At 29.0% G+C, this 13,855-nt stretch overlaps 5 protein-coding genes across 5 annotated transcripts; 2 read left to right on the top strand and 3 right to left on the bottom strand.

Annotated features, from left to right (window-relative positions):
• Positions 1 to 1,721: 1,721 nt before the first annotated feature.
• On the top strand, positions 1,722 to 5,396 carry BN7_3797 (protein phosphatase regulator GIP3; the record flags this gene model as incomplete). The annotated part of the gene is made up of 1 exon (XM_011275570.1): positions 1,722 to 5,396. One exon carries the CDS (start codon positions 1,722 to 1,724, stop codon positions 5,394 to 5,396), a length of 3,675 nt encoding a protein of 1,224 aa, XP_011273872.1.
• Positions 5,397 to 5,710: 314 nt separating this feature from the next.
• BN7_3796 (putative histidine permease) lies at positions 5,711 to 7,456 on the bottom strand (the record flags this gene model as incomplete). The annotated part of the gene is made up of 1 exon (XM_011275569.1): positions 5,711 to 7,456. One exon carries the CDS (start codon positions 7,454 to 7,456, stop codon positions 5,711 to 5,713), a length of 1,746 nt encoding a protein of 581 aa, XP_011273871.1.
• An 884-nt stretch (positions 7,457 to 8,340) lies between these two features.
• BN7_3795 (Chaperone protein) lies at positions 8,341 to 10,188 on the bottom strand (the record flags this gene model as incomplete). Its single annotated transcript, XM_011275568.1, has 2 exons — positions 8,341 to 10,016; positions 10,131 to 10,188. The coding sequence occupies 2 exons, from the start codon at positions 10,186 to 10,188 to the stop codon at positions 8,341 to 8,343; spliced, it is 1,734 nt and encodes a 577-aa protein (XP_011273870.1).
• A 745-nt stretch (positions 10,189 to 10,933) lies between these two features.
• BN7_3794 (Pantothenate transporter) lies at positions 10,934 to 12,502 on the top strand (the record flags this gene model as incomplete). The annotated part of the gene is made up of 1 exon (XM_011275567.1): positions 10,934 to 12,502. The coding sequence occupies one exon, from the start codon at positions 10,934 to 10,936 to the stop codon at positions 12,500 to 12,502; it is 1,569 nt and encodes a 522-aa protein (XP_011273869.1).
• Positions 12,503 to 12,793: 291 nt separating this feature from the next.
• Positions 12,794 to 13,591, bottom strand: BN7_3793 (class I SAM-dependent methyltransferase; the record flags this gene model as incomplete). The annotated part of the gene is made up of 1 exon (XM_011275566.1): positions 12,794 to 13,591. The coding sequence occupies one exon, from the start codon at positions 13,589 to 13,591 to the stop codon at positions 12,794 to 12,796; it is 798 nt and encodes a 265-aa protein (XP_011273868.1).
• Between the last annotated feature and the right edge of the window lie 264 nt (positions 13,592 to 13,855).

Here is a 13,855-nt window from a genome sequence, read left to right as displayed (position 1 = left end):
TTGAAATTGAATCTTTCAAGTGAACATTAATCTAGTATATGTACTACTTGCACACTTGCACCCAAATTGACGTACATGCTATATAATTTAAAATTCGCGGGTATCAAATTTGAATATATTTACTTTTTTAATTAAAATAGCTTTAAAAGAGGTTTATCAATTTGGAAAATTGATATTAGTATTTTAACTTGACAAATATTTTACATATCTAATAAAATCAATAGATTTTTTTTGAATTTTTTAAAATTCCATATTTTTATTGACTTTCAAAATTTTATTTTAACTTTCAACTTGCACTAAATTAAAAATTATGAAATTTCAAAAGTTCGAATTTAGTGATTTTAAAAGACGATATAAATACAATGGCATTTCTAAATAATATAAATGTATTAAAAACAATATATTTACTAACAAATTTCTATATTTAAATAAATTAATATATTTGAGACCGGATTTGATTTTTAAGTCACGTGAATATGCTCGGAATTTTATTTATATTAGGAAATTATCTTGATAAGCAATTATCAATTAGTATAATATGGTAATTTGTAATAGACAATACAATAATCATCATAATACATTATAAGTTATATTTAAACGTTCATTTCATTATTACTAGTAGTAGCTTATGGATAACCCCAGATTCAGCGTTTAGGGGGCAATTTATTTTTGTATTAGTGTAATTTTGATATGAATAAAGATTTACACCAATGATCAATATGAACAATTGAGCATGTGTGGGATGTGGGATGGAATGATGGAATTACGGAAGTACTCTTGGCTTATTGTGAAGAAAGGCTGATCATTTATACACTTGACTTTGAAATAACCATAGTCTTATGTTTAATATTATTTGATAATTGTTTATTGATTGTTTAGTATCGTAGTTCAAAATATTGATATCAGTAGTATTTTATGAACTTCTTGTTTAATGGCCAATAATTTCCTTTTTAAAAAAAAAAGTTGTTCCGTACTAATTTAATAGTGGGGAAATATGAAGTCATTGTGCAGTTTAGGCAGAGAATTGACCAGATACACGCTAGACAGAGAGTTCTAGGCAGAGTTCTAGGCAGATAGTTCTAGGTGGACAATTAGGCTGGTTATAAATGCTGGTTGTTAACTCCAACGACAATAGAGCTAGAGTCTAGACAATAGAAGAGTAAGAGTAATTAAGGTAACGGAATAAGTACTATTTAACAAGTAGATTAGTGTTATCCACTAGAAAGAGGACTTGAGGGAAGTTAGAGTGTAGACAGTAGATAGAAGTAGTTGAACACTAGGCAGAGACAGCTAGGCAGAGATAGACAGAACAATTAATTAATAAGGATTTTAGGCAGAAACGGATTTAATTTTAATCAACAGAAATTCAATTTTCAAACATTTTTGCAACCGATTTCAAAAAACAAAATTTAATAATTTTAAAAAAGCATCAAAAAAGCACACAACAAATTTTAAAATAAACAAAAAACTAAACTAAATATTCTTTTCAAATTCATTTTCAATCAATCAAATTAGCTTCATCATTCTCAGCTTATTATTATATTCATAGTTCAAAATATTCAACAAACAATTATTCCATCCGTTTATTAGCTAGCCGCCCGGATAATTAGGTATCAAAAGCTAATCAATTCCATATCGCTAAAAGCAAAGAAAAACATAAAATCCATTATCAATCAAAACAATAATCAAAACAAAACAATAATCATACACATTTTTACTAAATGACTTCAATACATGAAGATGCTTCAAGTTTGAATGTCGATTGGTTCTATAGAGGAAAGAAAAAGTCCACTAAAAAATCAAATGGTAATGGTATATCAAATAATGGTCAAAATGGTCAAAATGGTTCTTCTATAAAGGATAAAATATCTTTAAATACAGCTGTTAATGGTTCAAATGGCTCATTAATACCAAGTCCAACTATTTCAAATGATTCTGCTATCCAAAAACCAACTTCATCTTCATCTACAAATTCAAATTCAAATTCAAATTCAACTCCACATATTGGTAATCAAGGTGATGTTAATAATACAATCAATCATCATGAACATCATAGATCAATATTATCAAATGAAATCAAAAATAGACCAAGATCTGCTTCCGATTCATCTAAATTAAAACCACCGTCAAGTTCAAGCTCAAATTTATCAAATGGTGCTCCATTATCTTCATCTTCTAGTAAAAGATCAATATCTTCAAGTTTAAAAAGATCAAACTCATTAAATGAACATAATCATCATCAACAAACAACTCCACAAACACAACCTCAAGCACCTACAAAACCTAAAAAATCAATATTTAGTGCATTTTCAAAATTAAAGAGTTCAAAATCAAATGTTCAATCTCAACCTCAATCAACTCCTGTACAAGTTCAACAAATTTCAAGACCAAAATCTCCAGAACCAATTTCAATCCCATCAACTCCAAAATCAATGCCAACAACTCCAAAATCTTTACCTTCATCAATTGATTCAATATCACCAAATTCTGCATTTTTGTTAAATTCAATACATAGATCTCCTAAACAATCACAACAACAACAACAACAACAATCACAAAATCAAGAACGTATAATATTAAATAAAAATCCAAATAGATCTTCATTACCCATATCAAATTTATCAAATATAAAACTTCGTCGTGTTACATTTGCCTTGGATAAATTACCTGATGATCCACCACAACAAATTCCATCAAGAAGACCTAAAAGAGGTAATGTTATAGTTGTTGAAGATCTTATCGCTGGCCCATCAAAACTAAATGTTGGTATTACAAATGAATCTCAAACTTTAGAACATGGTAAAAAATATGATGAAAAAGAATTAAAATTAGTTATGGAATCTCAAAGAAGAGCTTTAGAAGAATCTGATAAACATGCTCAAGAAGCTCATTTTGCTGCAAAGAGAATTGCTCATGAAGTTAAAAATTTTAAACTTTTGAAAAAAAATGAAAAAGCTACAATTGAAGATGAAATTGAAGAAGAAATTGAAACTGATGCTAATAATGTGGAAATTGATAAACCTATTCATTTACATGAACATCATTATGAAGAAGACCCCAAAGATCATCAATTAACAAATATCCCATTAGAATTAATTTATACTCGTTGTTGTCATTTAAGAGAAATTTTACCAATTCCTGCTACTTTAAAACAATTAAAAAATAAACATTCTCCATTATCAGTTTTAAAAATGCTTAACCCTAAACCAACTTTAATTGATGTTTATTCATTTAGTGATTTTATTGCAATTGTTCCTATAAAGACACTTATATTAGATAATGTTACAATGAATTCAGAAATGTTAAAAATCTTATTATCATCATTAATTAATTCAACAACAATTGAAAAAATTTCATTAAAAAATGTTCCATTAGATATAATTGCTTGGAAATTTCTTTGTAAATTTTTATCAAGAAATAAATCATTATTAAAATTAGATATATCACAAATGAAAATTAAATCTGAATTACCAATAAGTCAACATAGATCTCAAATGGATTGGTCATTATTTATTGATACTTTATATTATAGAGGTGGATTACAAGAATTAATTTTAAATGGTTGTAAAATCCCTCATTTAGAATTTATGCAATTAATTGACCAGGGAATTTCATTACAAACTAAAAGATTAGGTCTTGTTTCAATGGAATTAAATTATGAACAAATTAAAAAAATTTCTAATTTAATTACTGATCCAAATTCCAAAATTGAAGGTATTGATTTAGGTTTTAATGATTTATCAATTGATGGTAAATTAAAACCATTAATTAAAAAATTAGCAAATTGTGAAAATTCAAATTTAGAATCTTTATCTTTTAATTCAACAATGTTGGATAATGTTGAAGATGTTGCATTATTAATTAGATCTGTTTCAAAATTACCAAATTTAAGATTTTTAGATTTAAGTAATTTAAAAAATATTTTCCCTGGAATTATGCCATATTTAAATAAATATTTACCAAGATTCCCTGCATTACAAAGATTACATTTAGATTCAAATGAATTAAGTTCACAAAGTTTTGGTATCTTAAGTGGGATTATTCCAAAATGTTCACATTTAATTCATTTAAGTATTATGAATCAATCTTCAATTAGTTATGCAGCAGCTGCAACTATTTATAGTGCAATTAAATCATCCAAGACTATAGTTAATTTAGATGTTGATTTTGATTTGATTGATGATAAAATTAGCTCAAGAATTGCAGTTTGTTTAATGAGAAATATGCAAAGAACTATGCATGGTGATGATGATCATCATTTAGATTCTCATGATGATATTTTATTTGATGGTTCATTAATTGCAGAAACTGCAAGTAAATTATTAGAAAAATTTCAAACAAATGAAATTGAAAATGATGAATTTAGTAAAAAATTCTTAAAGAAGAAATTTTTAAATAAAATTAATGAAAGTAGATTAAATATTAATAAAACTATTGATGAATTATTAACAAAACAAGAACAAAAATTATTATCATTACAAGAAAAAGAAGATTTATTAAGATTTTATTTCTTGGATAATTCATTATTAAAAATTTTAGAAATTTTCCAAAATTTAAATGATGATGGTTCAACAACAACTTCACAACCAACATCAAGTATATCAAATTCAGCAAATATTTCAACAAACCAAGGTTCTAATAATTTGATCAACTCAGCAATAGTCACAGGTCAAGATGTTCAACCTCATCAAATGGTTACAGAATTAAATGAAGGTAAAGAAACTCCAATTGATGTTGCCACAGGTAAACCAATTTTATTAAGATCTGTATCACAAACTTCAATTCAAGCTAAAAAGCAAGAAGAAGAAGAAGGTGAATTTCATAGATGGGGTTTTTTTGTTCAACAACAAAGACAATTATATCCAAATGATCAACCTATTCAAAGTTCAAATTTATTAAGACCTGAACCACAACATGTTAAACCTCAATTACAATCACAACCTGAAGATCAACCTCAAACTCAACCTCAAACTCAACCCCAGAGTCAAACCGAAGGTCAACCAGAAAGTCATCCTCAAGGTCAACCTCAAGGTCAACAATGTACTGTTAATAAACAAGATTTATCATCATGGGCAAAATTACCATCAGGTGAAGAATTAAGAGATGCAGTTATAAAAGCAAAAGGTATAAATTCCATTACTGATTTAATTGATAATGTTAATGATCATAGATTTAATTTAGAAAAAATTTATCCAACTATAAAAGAATCATTAAAAGAATCAAAAGATTTGAATTCAATAAATAATTCAAGTAATGTTACTTCAGGTTATTCAAGTTCTATTGGTGGTACTATTGATAGTGATTTAGAAAGTCAAGATGGAATTCAAAGTGTTGAAGTTGATGAAGTTTATGATAAATTGTTGAATAGTTTACAAAGAGTTAGGTCAAATAAGTGATCTTTTCCACCTGTTATATATATATATATTTAATTTTAATGATTGTTACGAATTTATATTAATGATTGTAGATAATTAAAATTCAACTACATTGATGATTTAAATTCATTAAACTTTTTCATTAAGTATTAAATAATTGTTATAAAACAAATTGTCAATAAGTGACATGCAGGTAAATCATTCCAGATCATTAAAATGCAAAAAACAATTCAAGCCCATATAAACAGAGCCTAAACTTATAAGTATATATAAAAAAATAGAGTTAAAATCAATGCAAAAAAACCAAACAACAAATAAGAAAGATAAATATTCTTTCAACACCAGAATCTATAAGTTCTATACCAAAATGGTCTTGATTTAATATATTCTTTTTCTTCATCTAATTCTTGTCTTAATAAATCAGTATCAACATCTTTTCTACCAGAATCTAAATTTATTTGATTTAATGGAGTAAATTCCCAAAATTTTCTTGTCCATAATTTTCTACCAAAATACAATGCAAAAAACACTGGGAATCCAATATAATTTTCGAAAAAAGCTCTTGCATTTGGTTGACCACCAATTGGGAATAATGAAATCCAAAATTGTGCAATCAAGACTAAAATCATCAAGACAATTGCATAAACTGAACCCCAAAATCCAGCATGTGAAGTGAATGCTAAATCTCTTAATGAACGACCTTGAGCTTTCATAGCTAATCTAAAACGAACATGACAAATTGAAATTGTTAACCAAGTGAAAATAATACATAACCCACAAATAGCTAATAACCAAGTGAAAACTTCATTTTGAATTTTTCTATTTGCCACAATAAAACATAATAAACCAGAAATACCATTTAATGCAATACCAAAGATTGGACGACCCATACGATCAATATATCCAAAAATACTTGGTGCTAAACCTTGAGCAGCTAATGAAGTTAAAGTTCTTGAACAACCATAAACAGCTGAATTACCCACAGAAAGAACAGAAATTAAGATAACAACATTCATAACTGATGGTAAACCTTTAATACCACCATTTTTGATAGCAATAACAAATGGAGAAGCTGAAGCATCTGCAGATGAACTACTTAATAATCTTTTATCAGTTGCCTTAACTAATAAAGAGACTAGAGTTAACCCACCTAAGTAAAATAACATTAATCTCCAGAAAACTTGTTTAATAGCACTTGGTAAAGATTTTCTTGGATTTTTAGTTTCAGCAGCTGTAACACCAATTAATTCAGAACCACCAAGGGCATATGAAGCAACAACCAAGACGGAACAAAACCCTTTAAATCCATGAGTGAATGCACCTGGATCATGATAATATTTACCACCAACAAATCCACCTGAAGGTCCACCACCACAAACTAATACAATACCAAGGATTAAAAATCCAATAATTGCCACAACTTTAATTAATGAAAATATAAATTCAGCTTCACCATAACCTTTTACACCAAATAAATTAATTGTCATAATTAAAACATAAAATATAACAACCCATGCCACAGGATTAATTGATTCATTCCAAAATTGAATTGTTAAAGAAGCAGCAATAACTTCTAAAGGAAGAACAACTAACCATAAGAAAACATAATTCCAACCCATAGCAAAACCCCATGAAGGATCAATAAATTTTGTAGCATAAGCAGAAAAAGCACCAGGAGTTGGATAAGTAACAGCTAATTCACCTAAAGCATGAATAACAGCGAAAAGGAAAGTACCAACAATTGACCAAGCAATTGGTAAAGAAGCAGCACCACCAGTTCTTAAAGCAGAACCTGAACCAACGAAAAGACCAGTCCCCACTGAAGAACCAATTGAAATCATTTGTAAATGTCTTTGTTTTAAAGATCTTTGTAATGGAGTATGAGCTAATCTAACTTCAATTTTTTCAGCTTCAGTCATATCTGGTGTAAGTAAAGATTCATCAAATTCTAATCTTTTAAAAGAATTTATAAAACTTGAACCAATTGATTGTTTTGGAGTAGTATCTGATTGATTTGATTGATATGGTGTATCACTTGATGATACCACATCATCTTTTATAATGTCTTTTGAAGAAGACATCTTGTGTATAAATCTTATAAGTATATGATTATGGGTATTAAAGGTAGATTCAATAATGTGGATATGAAAAAATATATAAATGAATGAAAAATTTGAGTTTTAAACCAAATGCAAGATCTTGTCCCGTTAAAGGTTAAGGGTTTATTACTCACCCACTTTGAATCACCAGTTCATCGGTTCTTTACTACGATGAGTCTTTTTTGGTGTCACTTTGTTTCTTTTGGTAAAATTTTTTTGTGTGAGATAAAAAGAAAAGAGCCGTGTATGGCACCATGAACGGCTCACTTTTGAAAATAAAGATACACTTGGACAAGAGGAATGTTGTGTAATTGTTTGTAGAAAGACTGCTTAACTGTTTGTGAGTGTTAAGGGTTATGTTTTGGAGTTTATAGTGCTGTTTTTGACGTTTGTGTCAAATGTTTTAGATTGTTCAGATTGTTACTAGATTGTTTGTTAACCGTTGATGAAGTTTTGTATGGATCTCGGTATTCAAAGGAAGGGAAAAGCTGACCGATGGTTACCGATGTGTGCCGGGTGGTGGGCAGAGCGTAGGCAGAGAGTAGGCAAAGAGTAGGCGGAGGCTTGTTAAAATCTAGGCGGATAGGTGGCAGCTAGGCAGATACACACACAGACGGCACGGATAAGAACCGGGCAGTGGCCAATGAGAAACTGACTTACTGTCCATTAATTTGTTAGGCAGAGCGGGCAGAGCGGGCTCTGGGCAGCGGACAACGGGCAGGATCTTACAGACGAAGAGGAAAAAAAATTGACCGGTGACGGTTTAATCTGGGGTATAAAGAAAGTACTTTTATATTGTTAAAAACGTTTTTATTTAAGTGACGAAGCAGATCATGAGGACCCTGGGGGAAGATCATGGGGAGATATCACAATGGTAACTGTTCAAGATATGCTAGTTTCTCTTTGTATGTCTCTGTTGGTGCTTCATCTCCATCTTCATATAACCAATCTTCTAATTGATCCAATATAGAACCATATTGAGATTGTAATTCATCATTAGTTAATTTTCTTCTTGTTCTATATATTGTAGATTCTAATTGATTTTTAGTTTCTTTATTTAATTTATCAGCCAGATCAATTTTTTGAAGTTTTGCTTCTTGTTTAATAAAATGATGAATATGTGATTTACTAATCAATGGAACTATCTGAGATTTCAATTGATTAACTGATTGAAATTGATCTTTACCACCAAATACACTTGTGAATTTTGATGATGTTGTTTGTTCAACTTGATCTGCTTGAATTAATTCTAATTCACCTTGTAAATTTAATAAAAATTGTACTTGAACAAATGTTGGACCTGATTTATCAAATCCTGTTAATCTCCATTGTCCAAGTATGATATGTTTATCTCTTGCTTCAATAGTAAAATCATTATCAATATTAAATTCCAAAGTTTGTTGTTGAGGAATTTTTTTATTTTTAGGAAATACATTTTCAAATTTTTCTTTATGAATGAAAAAATCAATCTTGTGTAAATTTAAATCTTGAATCTTATAATGTGATTGTTGTAAATTCTTGGTAAAAACTGCTGATAAATATGCATCACCTAAACTTATAGCTTCATCTTGATTTAAAGTTAATCCTAATTCAGTTTTAAAACCTTTGGAAATTATGTCTTTAATAGATGGAATCCTGGAAGTACCACCAATCAATTCAACTGATTGGAATTGATCCTTCTTGTGTAAAAATTTAGAGACATCATGTTGAACACGAACAAGTATTTCATTAATCCATTCTTCAAATTCTTCTCTTTTAATACTTGTATTAATATCTTTATCCTCTGTAACGTTTTCAATATTAACGGAAACAAATTGATTAGCACTTAAGATTTTTTTAAATTTTTCACATTCTTTTAAAACTCGTTGATACGGTTTTGAATGAATTTCAAAATTTAAACCAACTTTTTGTAATAAATTATCACAAAGTAATTTATCAATAATTCTACCACCAATGTTATTATCAACTAAACTTCTCTCCACAATGATGGTTCTTTCTGATATTCTCAATAAACTTATACTTAATTGAGAATAACCAACATCAACAATGATTCTTTTCTGTTCATCAGTTCCAGATTCATGATTTTTAGTGGCAAATGTCATACCAGCAGCAACGGATTCACTTATAACATCCAAATCTTTCAAACCTGCGATATAACCAGCTATATGAACTAATTCACGTTCTCTACTAGTATAATTCCCTGGGACACTAATGATACATTTCCCAATCTTGATACCATTTTCTTCAATTTGTGTTTTCAAACTTCCTAAAAACATTGAATATAATTGAACAGGTCCATAAAATTCATTATCCAATTGGAAACCTAATTCATGATTATGCTTTATCAACTGAGCACTTATGAAATCCAATTCACCCAATGAATTAAATTTAATTAAATGTTTAAATTGTGATATTGTAGTTTTAAAATTTTGTATAGCTTGATTTTTAGAATCTTCACCAAATAATCTTATCCCTTGTTGAGTGAATGTTAAGGAACTTGGTGTGGAACGATTTGAATAACTGTTTAACAAGACATCAACACCTCCATTTTGAACAACCTAAGATCCCCTAATTGTTAATATTCATTCATTCATAATATTCAGATCTCACACCACGTTTAAAGAAAAATATGGGGTTATATAATATGAAGAATTACTTACAGAGATGACTGTTTTATAAGAACCGATATCAATACCAATTGGACTTAGTGACATATTTGGGATTCTATAGTCTATAATAATAATTAGCTAGTAATTTAATTGGTTTTGTTGATTGAATGAATTGGAAATGGTTTGGTTCTTTTTGACATTTTAATTTAAACGAAATTCCCGATTCTTTTAATTTTCTTATATGGGAATTGTTGTCATGGTGATAATTTTTACTCAATTTAATTGAAATTTATAAAGAATCAAAATTCTATGCTCTATGCTTTAGAATCTATGAGTATTTGAGCTTACAATTCATTAATTGATTACACATTAGTAGATTATGGTATACTGATTATGTCATGTTTCTGTGGATATTTCTGTTTTGGTAACGGATTTGGTTGTTTCATTGTTCATTTTGATCAGGATCCACAGTTTATTAAAAGATACTTGATGGTCCTGTGAATTGATATTGAAGGTATTGCAATTGTCCTTTGGAAAACTAGGCTTGCACAAATGAACTTATACCAGATACATAATAGTCTGATGAAATATACAACAGTAATACATTATAATACCTCTTCATATCTTTAGTCTAAAGAATTTTTAAATTTATGGCTAAATATACATATTAAGATATAAGGGAGCCATAGTTTATGATTCAGTGATGAGATCCATAATTATTCATAACTACTAAATAATATTGATGCTTTAGTTTGGCTTACCAAATATTCAAAGATATAAAAATAAGATAAAACAACGAAAAATTTAATCTATTGAGGTTGATCTTTCAGCATATCAGATCTAAATCATAATGACGGACACTATAAAGAATGATTTGAAAATTAATCATTCAAATGTATCAAGTGATTTTGAAAACAGTTCAGACTCATCATATGTTGAAACGCCTATACATTCATGGAAAGGTAGATTATGGGATTCATGGGATAAACCTCAAAAAGAACGTTGGTTCTTATTTAAATTAGATTTCCTACTAATGTTTATTGCTGGATCTGGTGTTTTCCTTAGATACTTGGATCAAGCCAATATAAATAATGCATTTGTCTCAGGTATGAAAGAAGATTTAAATTTATATGGTAATGAATTAAACTATGCAAATACTTGTTGGTCAATTGGTTATGCTATTGCACAGATTCCATCAAATTTATTATTATCAAAATTGAAAACTCCACATTATTATATCGCTTTCTTAGAAATTGGTTGGTCTGTTTTAACTTTTTGCTCTGCAAGTTTTAATGGTCCAAAATCTATGTATGGTATTAGATTTCTCATTGGTGTTTTAGAAGCTGGTCATTTCCCGGCAGTGATGTATATTGCAAGTTCATGGTATACAAAATCAGAATTATCGAAAAGAATTTCAATCATTCAATTTAATACTTCAACTGGTCCATTAATTAGTGCTTTTTTACAAACAGCTGCTTATAATGGTCTTAATGGTACACATGGTCGTGCAGGTTGGAGATGGTTATTCATTGTTGATGGTATAATTTCATTACCATTAGCTGTATTAGTAGTTTTCTTATTGCCTGATATTCCAAGAACTCAAAAACCAAATTGGATATTCTCAAATAAAGAAATTGAATTGGCTAAAAAAAGAGTACCAACAGAAGTTAAGATTCATGCTACTTTTAGAAAATCAGATATCTTAAGTTGGTTAGGAACATGGCATGTTTATTTTTTCAGTATTTCATTTATATTAGAAGCACTATCAGGATTACCATCAAGTTCATTACCATTTTGGTTTAAATCCTTCAATACAAAGACACATATTGAATATACAGTTGGACAAATTAATAATTATTCAGCTCCATTATATGCAATAAGAATCCTTGCAACTGTGATTCAAGGATATATATCAGATGATTTATTAAAAGGTAAAAGATGGATAATCATCGCATTCAACGGTATTGTAATGTTTTGTTTAGGGATTGCATTAGCAACAACACTAGTTCATCCTTCAGATCGTGCTGGTAGATGGACACTATATTATCTTATAGGTATTTATGCCAATGGTGCACAAGCATGGACATGGGTTAACGAAGCTACAATGGGGGAACCTTCTAAAAGAGCATTTGTTGGTGCTGTTATGAATGCTTTTGTTTATGCTTTTACTTCATTTGTTCCAATTTTTGCATTCCCAACTCAAGATCAACCTTTTGTTAAAAAGGGAAATATCATGTCTGCTTGTTTAGCTTTAGTTAGTGTTTTTTTTGCAATTGGTGGTGGTTATATTGAACATTTGAAATTAAGAAGTGGATTTTTCAGAAGTGTTCCACTTAAAGATATTGAAGATGATGGTAAAATTGAAGATTCTGAAGCAAGTGCAGGTGATGTGAAAAAAAGTTCAGAAAAAAATATTTGATGCGATAATCTCATGTTCACGTATATCTTAGAATCTAATATGAATTGAGTACTGTATGTTTTTCGAAAAGTTTTTCAATATTTCGAAAGTATGTAGCTGATGTTAATAGCATATGCGAATCAAGATTGATCATATCGAATATTAACAAAACTACAGATTGAAAAGCTTTTAGAGAGTATTGAATTTATATATTTCGGATTGACTTATATAGATATTATATATATATATATATATATTGAATTGATAATTTTGGATTGACTTATATAGATAATATATATATATCATATGAACCTAGTTCTTTTTGGCAATAACTTCACCATGTAGTAAGACAAACCAACTATAATCATCATCAGCCCATTGTTTCCATGCAGTTTCTAATTGAGCTTGATCATATTTATCTTCAGGCTTGAAATTTAATTTAGTTGATCTTTTAATATAAATTTCAGAAAACCATGATCTATCATATCTACTTGAAATACACCAAGTTGAGGTGGTATTGACAATATCTTCAGGTTTGAAACCAGCATCAATTGTAAATTGCTTCGATGTTGATGCTGCATCGATTGATGTATATTCTGATCTGATTTTATCAAAGTAATATTTGATTGGATCTTCATATTGTTTAGGATAAACCAATGCAGATCTTAATTCTGAATCTCTTAAAGCTAGATACCCACCTTTTTTCAAAACTCTTTTCATCTCTTTTAAAGCCTTTAAAGGTTCTGATAAATGAATAATAACTTGATGAGCATGAACAACATCAAATGATTCATCTTCATAAGGTAATTCAAAAGCTGATGCTTCTTCAAATTTAACTTTACCTCTTGGACCTGTATCACTATCCACTTTATTATTGATTGCTTCTTCAATTAGTTCACTTGTAGGTTCAATACCAATAATTTCACCTTGTGGAATATATTTTGCTAAACCATAAGTAATAGTACCAGGTCCACATCCAACATCTAAAATTTTATCTGTTGGTTTCAAATGTGGTAACAAATAAGCAGATGAATTTTCAGCAGTTCTCCAAGAATGTGAATTTGAAATTGTGGAATCATATCCATCTTTGTAATAAGTTTGGCCAGACATTGTAGTGATTTAAAGTTGTTTATCGATACTAAAACAATTAAGTATAAAATCTTGGGGATAATATGAAGAATCCAGCAAGTATTTATATTTTTCATTTTTCACAATAATGTGTATGTGTATGTTTATATAAATCGGACGATTTCCCTTACTGGAAGTTAATCCGATGCTAAATTTTGAAAAGCTGATCTGGAGTTTTTCCTACAAATCTGATTAGGTAAAATACGCGAAACCTCGGAATTGTAAGGTCACGTGCAATATTAAATG

This window comes from Wickerhamomyces ciferrii, contig 00116, assembly GCF_000313485.1.
Source record: "Wickerhamomyces ciferrii WGS project CAIF00000000 data, strain NRRL Y-1031 F-60-10, contig 00116, whole genome shotgun sequence".
NCBI lineage: Eukaryota > Fungi > Ascomycota > Saccharomycetes > Phaffomycetales > Wickerhamomycetaceae > Hansenula > Hansenula ciferrii.
This window is presented reverse-complemented; position numbering and strand designations above follow the sequence as displayed.